General features: G+C 45.8%; 1 protein-coding gene across 7 annotated transcripts in view; it reads right to left on the bottom strand.

Moving 5' to 3' along the window:
• Positions 1-22,473, bottom strand: part of OTOA (otoancorin) — a 74,057-nt gene that overhangs the window by 30,763 nt on the left and 20,821 nt on the right. For all 7 annotated transcript variants that reach the window (XR_006212643.1, XM_042972219.1, XM_042972225.1 and 4 more), the window contains 8 exons: positions 18,329-18,429; positions 16,326-16,465; positions 14,195-14,318; positions 11,369-11,584; positions 8,483-8,650; positions 7,326-7,466; positions 3,362-3,420; positions 2,803-2,920 (listed from right to left, as the gene is read on the bottom strand). Coding sequence is in view for 6 of the 7 variants with exons in the window: in XM_042972219.1 (XP_042828153.1) it covers positions 2,803-2,920; positions 3,362-3,420; positions 7,326-7,466; positions 8,483-8,650; positions 11,369-11,584; positions 14,195-14,318; positions 16,326-16,465; positions 18,329-18,429 (1,067 nt within the window). In the remaining variant the exon portion in view is untranslated. The remainder of the gene's footprint in view (positions 1-2,802; positions 2,921-3,361; positions 3,421-7,325; positions 7,467-8,482; positions 8,651-11,368; positions 11,585-14,194; positions 14,319-16,325; positions 16,466-18,328; positions 18,430-22,473) is intronic.

A 22,473-nucleotide genomic window follows, 5' to 3' on the forward strand; every position in this document is an offset into this window, starting at 1 on the left:
GTTGAGCGGCCGACTTCGGTCAGGTCAAGATCTCGTGGCTTGCATGTTCGAGCCCTGCGTTGGGCTCTGTGCTGACAGCTCAGAGCCTGGAGCCTATTTCGGTTTCTGTGTCTCCCTCTCTCTCTGCCCCTAACCCACTCGCATTCTGTCTCTGTCTCTCTCAAGAATAAATAAACATTAAAAAAAAATTTTTTTTGAAAAAGAAGGAGGTAGGGGCGCCTGGGTGGCGCAGTCGGTTAAGCGTCCGACTTCAGCCAGGTCACAATCTCGCGGTCTGTGAGTTCGAGCCCCGCGTCAGGCTCTGGGCTGATGGCTCGGAGCCTGGAGCCTGTTTCCGATTCTGTGTCTCCCTCTCTCTCTGCCCCTCCCCCGTTCATGCTCTGTCTCTCTCTGTCCCAAAAATAAATAAAAAACGTTAAAAATAAAAAAAATTAAAAAATAAAAAAAATAAAAAGAAGGAGGCCATTAGACTAATGTGGCCCTAATGACACGGTGCCCTCAGTGAGCACACCAAAATCTAAGCCTGTAAATGCCTCGAGGTTATGAAATCAAAGCACTGACGACAACCATCACAAAGAGCCAACTGGGCTTTAAGCGACAGCCAGTCAAATAATTTCCTTTCTCTGCGTCTGCACCTTTCTCTCTATAAGTCTTTCCAGAGCGCTCCAAACCACTTCCTGTTTGGTGCTGCCTGATTCTAATCGATTTTTTGCTCAAGTTAACTCTTAAAATTTTTAATACTCCTCTGTTTACCTTTTAACGGAGATACAACTTGACTGTCTCTGGGTTTGGGATTGGTGACATAAACTGTGGTATATCCACATAACCGAATGCTGTGCAACTATTTTGTTTCAATAAGGTAGACTTGTATCTGTGAACACCGGAATGATGGCCAGGTCCTATTTTATATACATACACCCGTGTTACAGAGCGAAACAGAACAGTGTATATAGTATGAACTCATTTGTGGTTCGTTTTTTTTAATTACACGTACATATGTTTTATACACACCAAAAAAAAAAAAAACCTCTCAAAGTTGATAACAAACTTTTCCTTGTGGTTACCTTAAGAGCAGGGACTCTCAGGCTTAGATCCTTTGCCATTTTGGGTTGGAGAGTCCTTGTGTGTGGGGCTGCATTGTAGTTAGGAAGCAGCATCCCTGGCCTCTACTCAATGGATGCCGGTGGCATCTCCCCCAGGAGTAACAACCCGAAGTGTCTCCAGACTTGGCCAAACGGTGCTCTGAGAATCACTGCTCCAGGGGAAATGGGGGGAAAATTTGCTCTCTCTATATTGTCTTTTTTTTTTACGATAATTATGTATTTTCAGCAAAAATGTAAACAATAAAGGCAAATTTTCTAAGTAACTGGTATTTGAACGTCCTGGGAATGGGAGGATTCTAGGTCAGGAGCTTTGTCGGGACAATTCTTCCTCTTTGAACGTGTAGGTCTTCCTCAAAGTGGGTCTGACCTCCATCCATTGGATCGGTGTGATGAGTATAAAGGACACAACCATGCCGGGGTCCAGGTTCCAGAAATAATTTGCTTTCCTCCCTGCCTGGGTCAATAGTTCTCACCAGGGAACTTCTGGAAATGTCAATTAGGAGGCTTCACCCCAGGCTTACTGTAAGGGAAGGGAAACTGCCAGTGAGGCTCTGTAATCTGCGTTGGCTTTTCTTTTTTTATTCTGTGTGTTTTTAACAGCTTTACTGAGGAATACTAATATGCAAAGACCTGCACGTATTTAACAGGTACACTGTGATGAGTTTGGACACATGCAAACACCATGATGCCATTATGACAATCAAGGTAACAGACACATCCAACACCTCCCAGTTTCCTTGTGTCTCTTTGTTTCTGTTTTTGTGGTAAGAGCACTTAATGTGAGAGCTACCCTCTTAACAAATTCTGAAGTGCACAATATCATATTGTTAATTACAGGCACAGCGCTGCACAGCAGATTTCTAGAACTTATTCATCTAGCAACACTGAAACTTTATACCCATCAAACAACTCCAGCCTTCCAGGTAATGCTGATGCTCACATTTGGGAACCACTGACACAATGGACAATCCAATGGAATGGCAGAGCTTTGTGAAATTTTTGCATAGTCCTCCAATGACCTCAAAGGATTATACACCAAGCTTTACTCTTACTTCCTGGCTCTCGGGAAGAGAATTCGTTGGCTGGAAACTTTTCATTCAGATCTGCAACACTCGGGCCTGAGTTGGGAAGATGCCTTGTACATCTGCCCGCTCACCCTCTCTGGACCCTGTATCACCGATGGTTTACATTTCCAAGTCCAAATGCTGTTCCCATGGCCTATCTTTACTTGCTTAGATCCACTAAAAAGTCAGTGTCTGCCTCTGGTCTCCCCAAAGAGTTAACGAGCCTCCCTAGCCATTTGGAAAATGAAGTATTAAATGAAGAAGGAAAGTACTCTCCTTGGAGTATTGTTCCTATTCCAGGTTACCCCTGGAAAGGCTGGGAAGGAGGGAACGACCTTCAGTCTCAGGAGGACATAATTAGGAATATGAGAAATGGTATACCCTATCACTGGATTTTCAGGTTCAGATCTGAGTATGGAATAACCCATCTGTTGAAGCTCTGGCTGTAGAGATGGGTTATCTGGAGCTTTTAAAAGAGAAACTGGAGAAAAACCTGGCTCAGTATTTGGCCCCACGTCATCACCTGCATGGGAATATATATCTTGGCACAAATATCTTAAGCCACCACAGTCCATCAAGGCCCACGACTGGGGCAAGGAGAGAGAACGAGAGGCATGAATGTGCTACGATGGTACCTGATACGGTGAGAGCAGGGAGAGGTTGTTCTCAAAATAGTGGAAATGGGCCAGAAAGGAGTCCGCATTCATGGCATCAATGTGCGAGCACGTCACGCCTTTGACCAGCTGCCCTGTGCTGGAAAACAAAACAAGGGACCCGGGAAAAGAGGGCGTGGGGCTGGGGTGCCTGAGTGGCTCAGTCAGTTAAGAATGTGACTCTTGATTTTGGCTCAGGTCATGATCCCAGGATTGTGGGATCAAGCCCAAGTCAGTCTCTGCGTTGAGTATGGAGCCTGCTTGGGATTCTCTCTCTCTCTCTCTCTCTCTCTCTCTCTCTCTCTCTCTCTCTCCCTCTCCCTCTCCCTCTCCCTCTGCCCCTCCCCTGCTCGTGTGCATGCTTGCACATGTGCACTTTCTCCCTCTCTCAAGGAAAAAAAAGGAAGGGGTTCGGGAGGGAGAGGAAAGGACTAGAGAAGGCAGGTCTGATGGGACACAGGCTGCAGACAGCCAACTTTCCCTCCTGAGAAATCAGGCTCCAGAGGGCCTGTCAGCCCCCAGACCAAGTACACCCGCCTACCTCAGCAGCTCCTCAGGCCTTCTGGTTGTCTTTGACAGAAGCTCAAACAGGAACAAGGCCTGAGGGAAGAGAACGGTTGCCAGCATGGATGGAGCGGTCACTTACTCACTGCTGAGCAGTGTGTGCCTGGTACCATGAGGCCCTTGGAGGAAGACACACAATGATCCCATTTTGCAGATGGGGAAGGCTTAGGCTTAACAGGCTATGTTATTACCCAGGCCCACACAATTGCCAGGTGGTAGAGCTGGGATGTGAACTGGGGTCAGAGTAATTGCAGAACCCACGCTCCCACACCCCGGGGATTCCCTATGCTCTAGGACTGGAATGAGGGGCAAAGCCATCAGACGGCAGGCTGGAACTTTACTTTCTACACTTTATGAAGCCGCTGACCAGGTGAGCACCCTCCGTAGCCCCTTTTCCACGCCCACCTGCTAGCTCCCAGGAAGTAAAAGTGGAAGAGACAGATGAATAGACCAGGACAGTCTAGAAAGTACCATGAATAAAGTAACTCCTGCTTGCAGCACTCACTCCCCTCCAACCCTCCCAGATGGGCACTCTAGAAGAACAATATCTAGCAGGCAGGGGAGCCGTTTGTTTTAAGGAACGTAATTTTACAGAACACCTAACTTGCAGATGCGATCAAGTATGACATTCATCTATTTTATAGACTCTGGAACTTTGAATGTAATTCCCCAAACAGAATAAATTGTGAGCCAGCATTAGGTAGAGGCATCTGTGACGGGGCAGCCAGGCCCAGGAGAAAGGAACAGCTAGGGAGGTAAGTTCCTGAAGCTCTGTGTGTAGCCCCAGTTATCTCCTCAGGCAGAATCAAGTTCTGGGACCCTCCCACAGTCTTCCCCATCACAGGAAACGGCCACTCCATCAACGCGGTTGCTGAGAAAAAATGGCTGGAAGACATCTGTGGCAGGATGTGTTTTCCAAAGTGGCCACAAATTATGCTCTTCTAGAACCTTCCAGAACCACTATCCCACCAAAAGGTGGAATCTTTGTCCTCTCTGCATGAAGCTGGGGGCGGGGCTGGGTGACTGCCTCCACAGATAGAGCAAAGCAAAAGTGATGCTATGTGACTTCCCCAAGGCGAGGTCACCAAGGTGACACAGCTTCTCATGGATCTCTCCCCTGGGAGTCCCAAACCACCCACAGAAGGCCGGCCACCCTGCATGGGAATGCATGCAGTTCCTAGGGCTGCAGTAACAAATTACCACGAACTTGGTGGCTGAAAACAATAGAAATCATTCGTTCAGAGTTCTGGAAGCCAGAAGTCAGAAATCAAGGAGTCAGCAGAGAGGAGCTCCCGCCAAAGGCTGTAGGGGAGAATCCTTCCTCCCCTCTTCTAGCTTCTGGTGGCTCCAAGCGGTTCCGGCTTATGGCTACATCACTCGGGTTTCTGCCTTCGTCTTCACATGGCCTTCTGTACGCACATCCGATCCCTTTTGTCTGCATCTCTCTACCATCCGGGTTGTCACCTCTCATAAGGGCTCTTGTCACTGGATTTAGGGCCTGCTCAGATAACTGAGACTGGTCTCATCTTGAGATCCTTAGTTAAATCTGCAAAAACTCTTCTTCCCAAATAAGGCCACATTCCCACGCACACGTTTTGGGTGGACGTATATTTGGCGGGGGCACCGTTCAGCCCACGACATGGAGAGAACATACACAGGTGGAGAGAGACGCCCCCAGCCCTTTGAGAATGCGTCCAGAATGCGACCACTGGTTACCACCCGCGTTGCCACCACCTAGTCCAAGCCACTTGTCTTATCTGGAATACACAATAGCCTCCTGACTGGTCCCCTTGCTTCCACTCTTGCTCTCAATTCAGTCCCCGTGCAGCAGCTGTGGGATTCGATGCAAACGAAAGTCAGAGCACAACCCTTCTCAAACCCTCCCAACAGCTCCTCATGTCACCCACAGTAGAAGGCAGTCCTCACGGTGTCCCTAGGGGTTCTGAAGATCAGCCCCTCCCATAACCTCTCTGAGCACAGGGAGGTCGTCTCCAGCTACCCCCGTCAAAAAGAGCCCACTGTCTACCCTTTCCCATTTTGATTTAGGTTCTCCTTAGCACGCATCATCATCTAGCACAGCTTGGGTTTTACCCACTAATCTTTTATCTCGTCTGTCTCCCTCCTTCACAGGATGGAAATTCTGGGACGGCAGGCCGTTTTGTCTACTTTGTTCACGGCTGCATCCCCAGCAACGTGAACAGCTCCTGGCATCAACTTTCGATGAGTGGATAAAATGCAGAGTTGATTGAATGAAAGTCCAGAGAGCTCGCAGAGGCTTCAGCCTCCAAAGCACAGTCCTCCCCAAGCAGCCTCAGCACCAGCAGCCCTTAATAATACGTGTGATAACCGCTAATAGTTAGAGTGCACTGCCATGTGCCCAGTGGTATAAAGATACATCTTGCATCACTGATTCTCATGAAATCATCCCCATTTCACACATGAGAAAACTGAGGCCGAGTGAGAAGAAGCACCCCAAAATTAACTGATAGCCACACCCAAATACACACTCAGGTCTTGTCCAATTTCTTAACACTACACTGTTTTGCCTCCTGAGTTTAATTACACGGAAATAAATTTCTTTTACCAAATTAACCTTAAACAGAACTTTCCCACAAGGCAGACTCAAAAATTCAGGAGTGATCTGGGCATCTTATTACTAATAAAAAATATGTACAGTAAAGTCTTAGTTTGCGAGCATAATTTGTTCCAGAAACATGGTTGTAATCCAAAGCACTTGTATATCAAAGCGAATTTCAAGAACCACTGGCTCAGTTGTGATCATGTGACGTTCAGCGTCATGTGCTACTTGTATTATAAGACATTGCTCTTTTACCAAGTTAAAATTTATTAGAAATGTTTGCTCATCTTGCAGGACCCTCACAGAACAAGTTACTCACAACCCAAGGTTCTACTGTATTTAGTTTTGTTTTGGTTTTTAATTTTTTTTAATTTTATTTTTATTTTTGAGAAATGCTCCCACTGCGAGCAGAGGAGGGGCAGAGAGAGGGAGATAAAGAATCTGAAGCAGGCTGAGCTGTCAGCACAGAGACCAACAATGCAGGGCTCAAACCCATGAACCATGAAATCACGACCTGAGCCAAAGCTGGATGCTTAACCAACTGAGCCACTCAGGGACCCCTACTGCATTTAGCTTAAAACCCTAGGAATTTCCTAAGTGAGGAGAGCCATCAAGGTGTCTTTTGTTATGTGAATGACGACTTCAGGAAAACACCTGAGGAAGGAGGGATGTTGCAGAAAGAACCAAACACAGGATTGGAGGGTTGGAACTTTCAGTCCCACCCCCAACCTGCAGGGAGGGGAGAAGGGCTAGATGTTGAACCAATCATCAATGGCCAATGTTTTAATCAACCATGCTTACATAATAATGCCTCCATAAAAATCCAAAAGCACCAGGTTCAGAGAGCTTTCAGTTGGTGAACATGTGTAGGTGTTGAGAGGGTGGCACATCCGGAGAGGGCGTGGAAGCCCTGTACCCTTTCCCCCATATACCTTGTCCGATGCATCTCTTCAATCTGGCTGTTCCTGGGTTATATCCTTTTATAATAAGCCGATGAGCTAGTAAGTAACATGTTTGAATTCTGTGAGCCACTCTACCAAATTAATCAAACTAAGGTGGGGGCAGCAGGGTCATTGGAACCTTCAATCTACAACTGGGAGGTCAGAAGCACAGGGGACAGCCAAGACCTGGTGACTGGCACTTGCAGTTGAGGGGCAGGGGTATAGTATTGCAGGACTGAACCCTTACCCTGTGGGATCTGATGCTATCGCCAGTATACAGTGTCAGAATGGAGTTGAATTGTGGAACACCCACGATTCTCCGCTATGTTGGAGAATTCCTTGTTGGTGTGGGAGCCTCCAACCCCCAACACACACACATACACACACATCCAAATTGGTGTCAGAATCCTTAGTGGTCATACCTGACTCCTCCGAAGTTCCTTTTCCTTTAGGACTGTTGTGTTAAATCCGGGTTCCCTCCGTAAATTGAAGAGAGATACTTCTTTAAAGAAAGCCCCCTGTATTTCCACAATGCCTGAGACAGTGTCTCCTGCTTCGATCATCTGCCAAGAGTGAGAATAAACGAATGACCACCTCGTAGAAGGTGCACTGAACTTTGCACAAGGCCCAGGGACTGTGTCAGTGATTCACAGGCCATAAGATTCAGCATTATCTGCTCAGCAACCCTGTGAGGTGGGGGATTTCCCTTACCCCATTTTGCAGGTAAGAAAACTGAGGCTTCATAAATAATTGGTTGAAAGTTGATAAGTAAGATTCAAAGATTCAAGCACAAGTCTGTCTTATTCAGGAACGCATACAATTTTAACCAAACGTGCTATTGCTCTCGGCAAGGTGTTGATATTTTAAGCCAAACTCCTTAAGTTTGGTCTCCTAACAGATTTTGTAACTGGACATAGCAGGTCTGATAGAACAGGATACCCAGGGGCGCCTGGGTGGCTCAGTCGGTTAAGCGGCCGACTTCGGCTCAGGTCATGATCTCGCGGTCTGTGAGTTCAAGCCCCGCGTCGGGCTCTGTGCTGACAGCTCAGAGCCTGGAGCCTGTTTCAGTTCTGTGTCTCCCTCTCTCTGACCCTCCCCCGTTCATGCTCTGTCTCTCTCTGTGTCAAAAATAAAATAAACGTTAAAAAAAAAAAAATTAAAAAAAAGAACAGGATACCCAAAGACCCACTGCCAAGTGAGAATATAGGTGTGACTTCGGATTATGGAAGGAGCTTTCAGAAGCACTCTGGGACCTTCAGGATTCATTTTTAGACTTGAAAAACTTTCAAAAATTATTATATCAAGAACCCTAATGTAACTAAAGTCTTCCGGAGTCAACTGGTGAAGGAAAGCACCAGGGTCTGGGAAGAAATATAGTGTGACCCAAAGAGCTCCTTCTGGAAAGGAGGATAGGTGGGCACCAGGAGACGGCATCATCTAGGTTCAGAATGCTCCCTCGCCAAAGGCTGAGCTAACCCCAGCCCTGAGTCAACAGCCCAAAGTCATAGCCCACTCACAACACCCCAAAACCACATACTCTGTGAGCCACACGGCTGAGGACGAGATGTCTTTCTCTCACCTTGCTGAGGACGCCTTGCTGCTGGGCAGGTGACAAGTCGGACACATGCAGGGAGATCGTGCTTCTAAGGACCTGCAAGAGGTCCCTGCGATCCATGCTGTAGAAGGCCTGGGTGCCAACCCCAGCCAGCAGCACGCCCATCTGGCTGACATTGTAGAAAGACAGCACCTGGCAAGACGGGCCGCGAGGAGCGTGAGGTTCTGTTCTGGTTTCTCACCTGGCCAACACTTGCCCCTCTGCATGTTGGGTATCTGGGATGGGTACCGGGGCACCATGGTGAACAGACACATGCTGCCCTCCCAGACCTTCCTTCCTTCCTTCTATCAGAAAAGAGAGGTGGTATCAAAACACAACACAGAAGGCAAGTGCTCTGCCGGGGGAAGTACCCTGCTGTCCGAGGCCACAGTACAAATATCAGAAAGTGATGATCTGTGCACCACAGCTGGGCAGGCAATAGGCTTTTGTGTGTGTGTTTAATTTGAACTGGCTGACAACACTTAAAAACTGAGGAAACTGGGGCACCTGGGTGGCTCAGTCGGTTAAGCACCCGACTTCGGGCTCAGGTCATGATCTCATGGTTCGTGAGTTCAAGCCCTGCATCAGGCTCTGACAGCTCGGAGTCTGGAGCCCGCTTCAGATTCTGTGTCCCCCTCTCTCTCTCAGCCCCTCCCCTGCTCACACTCTGTCTCACTCTCTCTCTCTCTCAAAAACAAATAAACATTAAATTTTTTTTTTTTTAAACTGAGGAAATTTGGAGGCACCTGGGTGGCTCAGTTGGTTAAGCATTCAGCTCTTGATTTCGGCTCAGATCATATCCCTCGGTTCATGAGTTGGAGCCCCAAGTTGGGCTCTCCACTGACAGTGTGGAGCCACTTAGGTTTCTTTCTCTCTCTCTCTCTGCCCCTTCCCACCCCTCTCTCTCCTCTCTCTCTTTCTCTCTCTCAAAATAAATAAATAAACTTAAAACAATTTTTTTAATTGGGTAAATTTTCATTAAAATCCAGGTTTGAGTCTGATTTTTTAAAAAATCTGAATGCCAAGCAATACTGGGTCCATGTTGGCAACAATTGGCAAGAACTGACCAGCAGGTGCCCCTTGAGCTTGGGTCGTGGGGCTATCAGTTTACCCAGACCCACTCACTTGTACCCATTTTTCTCATTACGTCACCTGACATAGCAAAGCCCCATGTTCGTCTATCTCCATGCAGAAGCTCTGAGTTGAAATAAAGAAATGTTTTGGGGGGGCGCCTGGTGGCTCAGTAGGTTAAGTGTCTGACTTCAGCTCAGGTCATGATCTTACGGTCCGTGGGTTCGAGCCCCGCGTTGGGCTCTGTGCTGACAGCTCAGAGCCTGGAGCCTGCTTTGGATTCTGTGTCTCCCTCTCTCTCTGCCCCTCCCCCTACTCTCTCTCAAAAAATAAATAAACATTTAAAAAATTAAAAAAAAAAGAAATGTTTCAGGATCTGGGCCTGATATTTTATGACAAATACGATTGTAGCTGTCTGCCCCATCAGAAACTATGCTTGTTTTTTCTCCCTCCTTTAGAGTAAAGATGCCAGATGGTTTTCCATACAAACAGGGACACTCATTCCTTAGGTCTACAAAAAAGCCAGTTGAATGGTTTCCCTGTTATGCTCTGTAGAATGGATAGTCTCTACTATCCTCAAGGAAAGCAAGACCTTTCGAGCTCTTGGCTTCTTCGTAAGTGGCCTGACCTCTCTGTAGGAAGAGAGGGACACTAGGAAAAAGACAAGCCACTTTGTCCAGGGTTGGGAGGAACAAGACAGTCTCCCTCAGCTCCCTAAAATCACATTCACAGAGAACTGTCCAGATAGACTCAGGTGGCCCTAGTCAAAACAGAGAAGGGCTGCAAAGATGTCAAACTAAAGATGCCATGAGGCTAGAGGGCACAAGAAGAATGGGCTATCCTTGGCCTTGAGTCAGAAAGTAACAATGGGCGGACAACGGTCATGGTGCCATGCTGGAGGTAGTTAGCATGGGAGTTAAGCAAATGGACTCTGAAGCCAGACCTCCTGTGTCCCTTTATGTGACCTTGGCAATTCCCTTATACATTCTGTGCCTCTCATGAATGATATGGAAAATGAAGGTTATAACACACTCCTGACTTCACAGAGTTGTTGGAAACACTGAACAACTAACTCACTTAGACCCGAACCTGGCACACAGTAAGTACTTAATGAATATTTATAATTGTTGTCATTTTGGAACTGGTCCCGATCCAATCCTCATGAACTAGTTGCATCCTGGGACATGGCTATGAGACAGAAAAAGCAGGACACCAAAATGTTTAGGGGCTCAGGTCTCTGGAGCCCCTTCTACCAAGCGCAGGGCAGAGAGACGGCTTCCCCAGGAAAAAGACTCATTTCCCACCCCAGAAGCATCTAGAGCGTGACTAAAGGATCCTGTCCCCCCCCAAGCAAAATCTCCTCTGAGGACAATTCCCTCCCTGCAGCCCAAGATGAATAAAATAGCATTATCTCTCATCTCAAGATGAGGGATGTGTTCGCAGCCTCAACAACAAGCAAGGAAATCCTGGGATGGATCCCACGCTTTGCAAACAGCACAACAGTAGCTACTACTACTCCCTGAGCTCATACTCAAGGTCACATGTTCCAACCCCTTCCTGTGTACTGACTCAGAATCCTTACAGCCATCCTGCTGCAGAAGTGCTACTGTTATCCCCATCTTACAAACAGGGAAACTGAGGCAAAGAGAATTTAAGCCAATCGTCCAGTGTCCCACAGCTAGTAAATGGCAGAGCAAGTCCCCTTCGGTACTATTTTCTTACTGATTGGCCACCCTCCCTGTGTATCACTGGCCCTTGGGTCTCAGAGCATTAAAAAAAGAGTTCAAAGCTCCAACTGACCTTCTCATGGGCCAAGTATTTGGCAGACAAGATGATGACCTGGCTCTTGGCCCAGCCTGAGACCTGGTTGAGAGTTGAGATGGCGCCATGCACAGCCTCAGGGGAGAGGGATTCCAGCTGACTGTGGGTCAAGGCCACAACCGCATCCGACAAAGAGCCCAGAGTCTCATTGAGGGTCTGGTTCTCCGTGGCAATGTCCAGGAGGTTGGCTTTGAGCTAGAAGGGAAGCAGGCTGAAATGAGGCTCGATAACAAGCAGGGCAGTGGCTCCCTCTGCCTACACCCTGGGGTTGTCACAACACCACCACCACCCTGCCTTCCCACCCCCTCCACCCTGTCGTCAAGCCCTGGCCAGACAATGAGTCGCCCACTGAGAACACCACCTCCTCTAGCCTTGACCTTAACATGCCGCAAATTCACTTTGTGCTTCATTTAAATATTAATTTGCTATTAAATCAAACTTAACACATGGCAGAAGGAAATTTTGTTCACTTTATCCATAATTCCACCACACTCTCATAGCATCTATTTTCTTTCTGTGACCTTGAACCCTGCATCCATACACGTCTGTTTTTCTTTCATGAAATATCCACGGTGTTTTTCATAATATGCAATCCACGTAAAAATAATTCTCAACAGTAACAAGAAAGTAAAAGTCTCCTAAAAATCCTACCTCATAAAAATAACTGATTAATTAAAGTAATGAGGCATGTATGTGTCTAAGATTTCTGACGCCTTTATAAATATATGCATTATAAGTAAACTACAGCATGTAGTTTTCACACAGTTGTAATATGAATGGAAGTGCAACGTTCTATGCTTTTTACTGAAAACTGTTTTTATACATGTTTTCACATTTCTGGCATATCCTTAACAATTATTTTATTATAATATACCTGTTTAGTGATACAGTAACTGCTTCCAGTAAAGGTGATAAAATTATCTATTGTAACATGAGCTCTGTACCAAAAAAAAAGAACCGTTCCTGTTTTAACACCTGAAGTTGTAGGAATATATTCATCACAGACAAGTGCACCAGGCAATACTGAAATGGCCACTTGGGGGCAGCAGAGCTAAGTGAAAGAAACAGCTGTCACAGCCCCCGGGTTCTCCAAATTCCGCAGCTGTCCTTCCTCAGGACTCAGCTTCCCAGTCTGTTAAGACGGAGGCATGTGGTAGGGCAGTGATTCTCAAAGCCCTGTGGTCCTCGACGAGCGGTGTCCCTGGATGCTTGTTAGAAATGCAGATTCTTAGGCCCTACTCCCGCCCTCCTGAACCAGAGACTCTGGGCAAGAAGCCCAGCAACCTTATTTTAACAAGTCCTGCAGGTGACTCTGATGCACGCTCTGGTTTCAGAAGTACTGAGCTAGGTGATCCCAGAAGGAACACTGCTATCCTCATCTGCTCGGACTTTCTTGTTTTGCAGCCATGGCTACACATGCAACCTGTGGCCTTAAAATACATTTCTTTTATGTTTGCTTTGAGCTTGCTTGGGAGGGATTCTTTTCCTTCGAAATAAAAATATGTGAGGCACCTGGGTGTTTCAGTCGGTTAAGCGTCTGAGTTCAGCTCAGGTCATGATCTCACGGCTCGTGAGTTCGAGCCCCACGGCGGGCTCTGTGCTGACAGCTCAGAGCCTGGAGCCTGCTTCAGATTCTGTATCTCCCTCTGTCTCTGCCCCTCCCCGCTCATTCTCTCTTCTCTCTCTCTCTCTCAAAAATAAATAAGCATTAAAAAAATAAATTAAAGGGGCACCTGGGTGGCTCAGTCAGTTAAGTGTCTGACTTCAGCTCAGGTCATGATCTCGCGGTTCATGAGTTCCAGCCCCGCATGGGGCTTTGTGCTGACAGCTCAGAGCCTGAAGCCTATTTCAGATTCTGATTCCCTCTGTCTCTGCCCCTCCCCCACTCGCACTCTGTGTGTGTGTGTGTGTGTGTGTGTGTGTGTGTGTGTGTGTGTGTGTCTCTCTCTCTCTCAAAAATAAAGATTAAAAAAACTAATTAATTAATTAATTTTAAAAAATATGCTCTGATCAAGATAATGATGACTATTGTCAAATGTCAAATGGGATCGGGGATTTTATAGTTACATGTGAAAAGCTGCTGTGAAATTATTGATGGTTCTATCAACCTTTTCTTTAATGTTGTTCTCACGTCATCTTTTCCATTAAAAAAAAAAAATGAGAAGGGCCAAAAAAGTGAGAGAAGCAGGGCAGAATTGAGACTTTAAGGGAAGAAAGGAGAGATGGAGGGAGAGAGTACATGAGAAACAGCCTGTGTCAGTTTGTGCAGAGCTTTGGTCTAGGAACTCAACAAATACACCTAATCTGGGCATCTCAACCAAGGCTGCACTAGAACCATGTGAGGAACTTTTAAAACATACCATTCCCAGGCCACACCTCTGACCAGTACCTGGAGAATCTCCAGGAACGGAGCTGGCCGAGTGCTAATGCAGAGCCAGGTTTGAGAACCTTGCTTTTATCTCCTTGCTGTTCCTAGCACGGTCACCGGACCAGCTGAAGCTTGTTAGATGTGCAGTCTCCCTCCACTTAGGGCTCCACTCAGACCCACTGAATCACAAGCCACATTTAGGATCCCCAGGCGATCCTTATGCACAGTTAAGCTCGAGGTGGCCACTCTGAATTCTGATCTATTCCGGATTTTCCCCGATACTGTTGAAGCTCATCCCAGGATTTGGGATGGGATGCCATCTGCTGTGGGTGAACCCAGATCCCAATTAACCCCACATATTTTCTCTCAAAGGCCAGGCAGGACTGTGCTCCCCAACTCTCCGGCCATTTCCCCAGGGCCCTGTGCCCCATCCGCACCTTCTGAACCCCAGCCTGGAAGCCCCTCAGATGGCTGCACTTGATCATCTGGTGAAGGAGGACTTGAGCCACCGCGGCGTCCAGCAAATCCAGGTCGTGGTAGAAACAGACCAGCAGCCCCAGCCTGTGTGGGAAGATAAGGGTGCTGGCAGGGGGCTCAGAGCTGGGGGTCACAACCACAGCCCCCTCCCACATAGAGCCAAGAGTCACGGTCAGAGCAGCTATCACATGCCAGGGACTGTGCTGAACCCTGTACCCGGATTACCCCATCACAGCAACCCTACAAGGCAGATGCTCTGAGCCCCATTTCACAGAAGGGCAGACAGACAGCATGGTCAAGTGACTGGCCCAAGACTGGACGTGGCCCCAGGACTTAAATCGAGACCCATCCACCTATGCTCTCTCTTCCCGAGGCAGTAAGGGGCACAAGGAACGTGTGGTCCTGAGTTAGCCACAGAAAACTCCCCATTTTCCACATGGAGATTAAGGGTTTGTCCACCCTGAGGGATTCTCTGAGGCAGATGTATTTCCAAGATGGTTTATGACCTACACCGCCAGAAAGGAAAGAAAAAGGAAGCAAAACAATGTAAGGGCAGAAGTGGGATGTGAACCCTGGTCTAGCTGGGGGTACTGTATTTTGTGGTTAAGAGCATAGATTTAGGCCAACAAGAGTTTGAAGCGCAGCTGTATGGAATGTTTGATCCAACAAATTACTTAACTTCTCCGCAAGGCTGCTGCACAGTTGAACAGTGCACACGGTGCACTACTGTATAGGGTGGACCTGTCTCTCTGAGCCTTTAATAAAAGGGAGGTTGGCTGTGTTCATCACAGCACAGCACGATAAATATGATGAATGTAGGCATCAGGAGTACTGTGAGAGTTCAATGGGAAGAGCCATACCAATTGATTAGCATCCTTCCCGGTAGACACCAGGCACTGATTCATTAATGGATGCTCTTAGAGTTAGTATGAAATCTATTCAATTCAGCATGGCTGGACCACCTGGTTGACTATGCTCAACCTGGATCCACCCTCTTAGAAAGACAGCGTCATGCTCAGACATGACCACAGAAGAGCAACCGGGTCAGGAAGGATTTGAAAATGTGTCGGATGAGAAAAGAAGACTCAAGGGAAGGGAAGGCTGAAGAACTACTGTCCTGAGCACTTACTATGTGTCAGGTGTGCATAAGCCTTACAAGGACCTTGAAAAGGGAGGCAGGTTATTATCTCCCATTTTACAGATGGGGAAGTGGAGGCACAGAGAGGTAAAGTGACACAGCCCAAATCACGCAACTCGTAAGTGGCAGAGCCAGAATTAAACCCAGGAAGTCTGGCTCCAGGTCCCATGTTCTTAACCAGTAAGCTATTTTTGTGTACCCCTAAAAACGGGACCCAAGCTGATGGGTAAAAATTAGTAAGGATGGGGGAAGAAGGTGTAATAGTTTCATATAAGAACATTCCCTATAAGCGACTCTGATAAAATTTAACATAATACAGTGATGTCAGGGGAAGCACTGTGACATGTGTCCCTGAGAGATGGAGAGATGGTTGAACAGCACTCCCCACTGCATGCTCCCTCCGGCTAATATTCAAACCCTTTCTGGGGTCGCCAAGTACATAGCTCCAGGCCTGCTTCTGCTGGAAAGCATTCCTGGAGGATCATGTTACAATCACTAAATTCCAGAGCCGACATCATCTGTGGACTCCCCACCCGAGAAGCTGGATAACAAGAGGTTCACAAATATGGGGAGCCAAAAGCTATTTCTAATACTTTACCCACCCTAATGGAAACCACACGTTTACCTTGGAATAGACCAAGTACTGAGTATTTAAAATATTCTATTTCTATGCCCACAGCTGGAATCTTAGCACTTGATAAGGTTGCATTAAACGCCTGGCACAGGAGATGCTCAGAAAGCATTTGTTCTACCTCACCCCACCTCCCAACCCTTTCAAAGGGTGTTTCTTTGGGGAAACGCCTCCCGTCACATACACAAAGACATGGGGCTATATAAAGAGATAGACCAGCCACCCCCCTTCCCTCCCAGGGTCTTCTGCTGCTCAGAGGAAGCTGGTGCCTAGATCACATCTTGGGAAAGAGCTGCGAGGACCCAGAGCCCCCACCCCTTGCCTGTGGATGGTGGAGGTATTCCTCATGTCAAAGCTGGAGGAGCTGATCCTCTCCAGAAACGCCTGGGCCAGGTCAGGGGTGATGTCATAAACTGTGTCCAGCTGCTTGGTGGCATTGTCATAGCTGATAAACAGCCCAATCTGGTAGACAAGGACAGGAAAGGGGTTGACGTGACCCCAAACAGCCCCACCCTTGCGGTCCGCACTGCACCCCATCTCAGAGATTCCGAGATGCCCAGTTCCTGTGGTCATTGATTTCTCAACAGTCTGTAACAACTGCTTTGGTTTCCTCTTCAACCCAAATGCTATTTAGGAAAGTATTATATTTTAATATCGGAGCAGTTGAACTCTTTGAAAGCTAATATTTGCACCCTTATTTGTAGATTTGTTATATGGAGGTCAGAGAATGTGGTCCACAAATGTTTCACTTTGGGGAATCAGGTTTTTTTTAAGTAGATGAGTTTATAAATGGGCCTCAGGTGATGAAAAAGAGTGTGTGTTCCCATGGTAAGATACAAATATATAGAAAGATATAGATAAATAGATTCAACTTTATTACGTATACCATTCAGATTCTTTCTGTTCTTGTTCATTTTCTGCCTATGTGTCCAAGGGTGTCAAGCTGAAGTCTTATCTTTCTATGCACTGCTACTCTGTGCTTATAAAGTTGTCTCTCCCTTGAGGAGTCTACTCTTTCTCCAGATAAATTCCCCCTTCATGCTGGTCCTCTGTGGCTTTGCCTCTCTTCTCTACACTTTTAGATGATGAAGAAAAGTTGCAAATGGCCTCTTGATCTTAGAAATTCCTCCCCAGGGCCCCAGCTTCCATAAAAATTTAATCTCTATCTAACTTCTGGAAATTCACTCAATATTGGGAGAGTAAAAGTGAGGTTTGATCCATTTTATAACTGAGGATTATAAATTGAAAGTTAGGGGCACCTGGGTGGCTCAGTTGGTTGAGCGTCCGATTTCAGCTCCAGTCATGATCTCACAGTTCGTGGGTTTGAGCCCCACGTCGGGCTCCGTGCTGACAGCTCCAAGACTGGAGCCTGCTTCAGATTCTGTGTCTCCCTCTCTCTCTGCCCCTCCCTGCTCACACTCTGTGTCTCTCCCTCAAAAATAATAAATAAATAAGTAAATAAATAAATATAAATTTATGTGAAATATTCTTAGCCTCCTAGGTAAAAAGAGGAACCTACATATGTCAACCATACTGCAGTTAAAAAATTTTTCAAAAATTTTTGAAAAGAAAAACCTGGCTCTGCCTCCAGTTTCATAATAACCAGACATCGTTGGGTCAGTTGGCCCTTGAACAAGCCAGCCATCTGATACAAACACTTCTCTCACTGGCCAGAAGAAAGTCAAGGCACACAAGATAAAAACTGGAGGCAAGCCCCAAAGTCTTTATGAATGCCTCCCTGTTGGCAGCGTGTTTTGGAGACTGCTTTCCAGAATCATGATGCCCAGGGGTTTTAGTGTCATTGGGTTAACATCAGGAAGACAGAGACAGGCTGACCAGTGAGTTAAGTAACCTTAGAACTTACATATTTCTCAACTGTAAAGTCTATACTTAAAATCCAATCATTGCTCATGCTGAAGTAGCAATCAGTAGAATTAGCTATAAATACAAGTTGCTAGTAATCTATGTTTCATTTGATTCAAGTTCATGCTTCCAAGAACTGGAAACTCTGTCGCTATCATCCTTGGCCTTTAAATACCCTAAAATGACTTTTGGTTCACAGCCAACATTTTCTTTATACCATGTTTGTTCATATCAGAGCTATCTTGGTTGTCTGCAATTCTTTTCTTGGCCCTTCTACACTAAACACAATCTGACGACCAACCACATGAGAGTTTTCTTTAGAGGCTCAAGATATATTGGCTGAGGTGGGCACCCAATCTTCCAGGGCACCTGGACTAGCTGGCTAAACATGACAGGTTTAGAATACACCTTTCCCCAGATGGCTTGGTGATGGGGACATGTAAATGTACTTTTCCAACTTACTTCTACAGGACTAATTTTCGTAATTTCTTCAAATGATAGGTGAACCATATATCTGCCCAAAATCCATAAGTTTTCTGCACTGACCCATGAAACAGAGTCATCTGTAAAAAATAAATAAATGGAGAAATATGATAAATAAATCAGTAAATAAATAAACAAATAAAAGCTTTTGCACTGGTATGTGATAGTCAAAAGTATCTTTGATGTCAGGACCTCCTTCCTGTGTTCATTAATTCATTCAATAACCATTCATGGAGCGCCTCCTACCTATGAGATGCTATGCTACACACAGGCAAATCACAGATGCCAGCCATCTGAGGCTTTGTTTGTAAGTCAGCAGTGTGGTCCCCAGACCAACAGCACCAGCATCACCTGGGAACTTATTAAAAATGCAGGTTATTTTTTAATAGTTAAGGTCACAAAATAAGCTTTTCTTTCAGTTCACTTAGTTACTAAATAGTCTCACAACTTGAAATATATTTGACTCTCTTTTCTTACTACCGGTAACAATCATTATTCAGCCATACTGATTAGCACCAGGTTCCTGTACTTGAGCCAAACCAACTACTTCTCCTTCCTTATATGCACCCCAAACATTCTCCAAATCTTCTCTCACGTGCACCCTTCTTATCAGCCAGAATGCCTCTGCCCTAACTCTTCCGCTCTGAAATCCTACCTTCAAAAATGACCTCAAACATTTCCTCTTTCTTAACGCCTTGTCTTGTCTCCTCAGTCATCAGTAATTTCTCCCTCTGAAATCCCAGAAGACTCCCTCTGTCACTCTGTTCAGCCATTTGAAATTGCTCATCAGTGGGATGTCAGTGGGACTTCAAGAACAATCATGTTCAGGATCTATCTGGACTTCAAGTTTCACTAAGCTAGAATCGGCCCCCATTACCTCTAATCCTCCAGTAAAAGACTTTTACACACAACAACATTGTTTTGGTGGCACTTCGGAGAAATGGAAGAAGCAGGGGAGCATTTTCAAGGCACAGTGAATCCATTACCAAGAGCTGTTGCAAAAAGCCATGGGCAATGACTCACATGCCCAGATGAGATGGTGAAGTCGGCCGCTGCTTGGGCTGGGTCACAAGAACAGGGTGTCTCCCCAACCCAGGAATCAGAGCTGTTGGGGTGAGCACAGGTAAACACCCCAGGATTCCCTAGATGAGATAAAGACTCTGGACATCTGAATTGGTTATTAGAAGGGTGGTCCCAGAAGACTAGAGAGTTTGGGAGAGGGGGGAACCACTAAATTCATCAAGAACCAAGGTGAGTTGTTAATTTTAAATTAATTATAAAGCATAAACTGTATTTCTGAAGTCCAAGGATCTCCAAGATTGGATTTTCTTTTTTTAAAGGCAGACTTTTTTTTTTTTTTTTACGTTTATTTATTTATTTTGAGAGAGAGAGAAAGCTAGCAGGGGACGGGTAGAGAGAGAGAATCCCAAGCAGGCTCTGCACTGTCAGCACAGAGCCTGATGTAGGGCCCGAACTCATGCACCATGAGACCATGACCTGAGCCAAAACCAAGAGTCAGACACTTAACCGACTGAGCCACCCAGGTGCCCCCTCAAATACTCTGAGTATTTTTAACACTCAAAGTATTTCCAGGTACCTCAAGGAACTTCATGAAAAATAAAAAGCTTAAAGTCTAAACAGAATTTGTTTTAATTCACTTTAGTATAATAATGAAACATAACGTCGAGGAATTTTAGAAGAAAGTCTGTCCCTAATTAAATTTTGGCAATAAGGATTCTGGAAGTCTAGAGTTGAGTGGCTGTCTTAGGGTTACACAGTGTGAGATTTAGAGGCCGTAATTATGCATCAGGCAGAGGGAATTCTGCTACGCACTGAAGACATTGATTATTCTGTTGTTGAATGCTCCTTATATACAAATCTCAGAGCTTAATTCCAGGAAAAGGATTGATTGGCCCTCAGCACACTCCAACCCCACAGGCTTCCTTTACGTTTCTCCAAATCGCAAAGCTCATTCCTGGCTCAGGGCCTCTGTATTTGCTGGTTCCCCTGCCTGCCATGCCCTTCCTCCAGTGCCTCACCTGACTGATTCCATGTCTCATTTTGGTCTCAATTCAGATGTCAACTCTGATTTCTTAGTTCAGAGGCTGGCAAACTACAGCCCACAGGTCAAATCTGGCCCATCACTTGCTCTTATAAAGGCTGCAAGCTTGGTTTCTACACTTTAAAACAGTTGGAAGTAAAATCAAAAGAAGAAGAATATTTTGTGACACGTGACAATTTTGAAATTCCAATTTCAGTGTCCATAAATAAGGCTTTGCTGGGACACAGCCACTCCTGCTCATCTGTTGTCAATGTTTGCTTTAGCACCAGAACATCAGAGTTGAATAATTCAGCCAGACTACAGGCCCACAAACCCTAAAATATTTACTCTGACCCTTTAAAGAAAACGTTTGCCAAGCCCTGTTCTGGTCGAAAACACTCAGCCTCTCTATAGCATTTATCCATTTTATTTTCTTCATAGCAGCTACTGGTACCTGAGTTCTCTCTCTCTCTCTCTCTCTCTCCTCTCTTTCTCTCTCTCTTTTTAATTTGCTGGTTTAAAACTTTTCTCCACCTATTCTCCCCCAATAAAACAAGAGCTCTATGAGAGCAGAGACTTTGTCTTATTTTCCTCTTGTATCTCCAGTGGCTGACACATAATACAATTTGGTAAGTGTTTAAAAAGTTTATTTTGTTTACATTACTTCCGTTAAATTGGGCACCTGCGTGGCTCAGTTGGTTAAGCCTCCAACTCTTAGTTTCAGCTTAGGTCATGATCTCACAGTTCATGGGATGGAGCCCCACGTTGGGCTCTGCACTGGGATTCTTGCTCTCTCCTCTCTCTCTGTCCCTATGCAACTCATCTCTCTCTCTCTCTCTCTCTCTCAAAATAAATTAAAAAAACATTTTTTTTAACCTTTATTGATTTTTGAGACAGAGAGAGAGAGCATGAACGGAGGAGGTTCAGAGAGAGATGGAGACACAGAATCTGAAGCAGGCTCCGGGCTCCGAGCTGTCAGCACAGAGCCCGACGCGGGGCTCGAACTCACCGACTGTGAGATCATGACCTGAGCCGAAGTCGGACGCTCAACCGACTGAACCACCCAGGTGCCCCAATTTGCTGAATATTTTTAAAAGTTTGTTAAAAATTTATTTTGAGAGGGGCACCTGGGTGGCTCAGTAGGTTGAACGTCCGACTTCGGCTCAGGTCATGATCTCACAGTCCGTGAGTTCCAGCCCCGCGTCGGGCTCTGTGCTGACAGCTCGGAGCCCGGAACCTGCTTCAGATTCTGTGTCTCCCTCTCTCTCTGCCCCTCCCCCACTCATGCTCTGTCTCTCTCTCTCTGTCAAATATAAATAAACATTAAAAAAATTTTTTAAAAATACTCAGCAAATTGAAGCCATGAGTTTCTGTCTGCATTACTAACCTATATAACCATCCTTTTTGCCTTTTTTTTTTTCAATTGTAGTAAAATAAACATAACCTAAAATTTACTAACTTCACCATTTTTAAGTGTATGGTTCAGTGGCATTAAGTGCATTCACTTTGCTGGCAGCCATCGACACCACCTATTTCCAGAATTTTTTCATTTCACAAAACCGAAACTCTGTCCCCATGAAACAACGACTCATTATTCCTCCCTCCCACCCCAGCCCCTGGCAACCACCATTCCACGTTCCATCTCCACGAATTTGACTCCTCTAATACACATCTGTAAAATAAATGAATCTTGACCTATTTCTGCTTTGGTTCCCAGGAAACTCGGCACTAAATTTCTGTGCTTTATTGCTTAGATTTCCTTTTAAAAATTTATCATGTCCCACTTTAATACAGATTTATGATACAGATTTTGAACTCGTGACTCTACTGTAAAGGTTCTCTTCGAAGCTAAGATATGGTCATTATTTCTGTTCCACCTGCAAACCAGGACACCCCTTCAGCATGTGAAAAGTGAATTGATGAAATGGGGTATGTGTTTTATTCCAAAAGTCACATCAAACCCTTTTTGGAAGCTGGGAAGGGTGAGGAAAAATCATACATGACAATGAAATCAATCTATCTTCAGAGAGGAAGCACCACTTTTGAGGATGGGCTCCCCCTGACAAGTGATCCCACCTCAAAG

The sequence above is a fragment of the Panthera tigris genome, chromosome E3, assembly GCF_018350195.1.
Source record: "Panthera tigris isolate Pti1 chromosome E3, P.tigris_Pti1_mat1.1, whole genome shotgun sequence".
Classification (NCBI taxonomy): domain Eukaryota; kingdom Metazoa; phylum Chordata; class Mammalia; order Carnivora; family Felidae; genus Panthera; species Panthera tigris.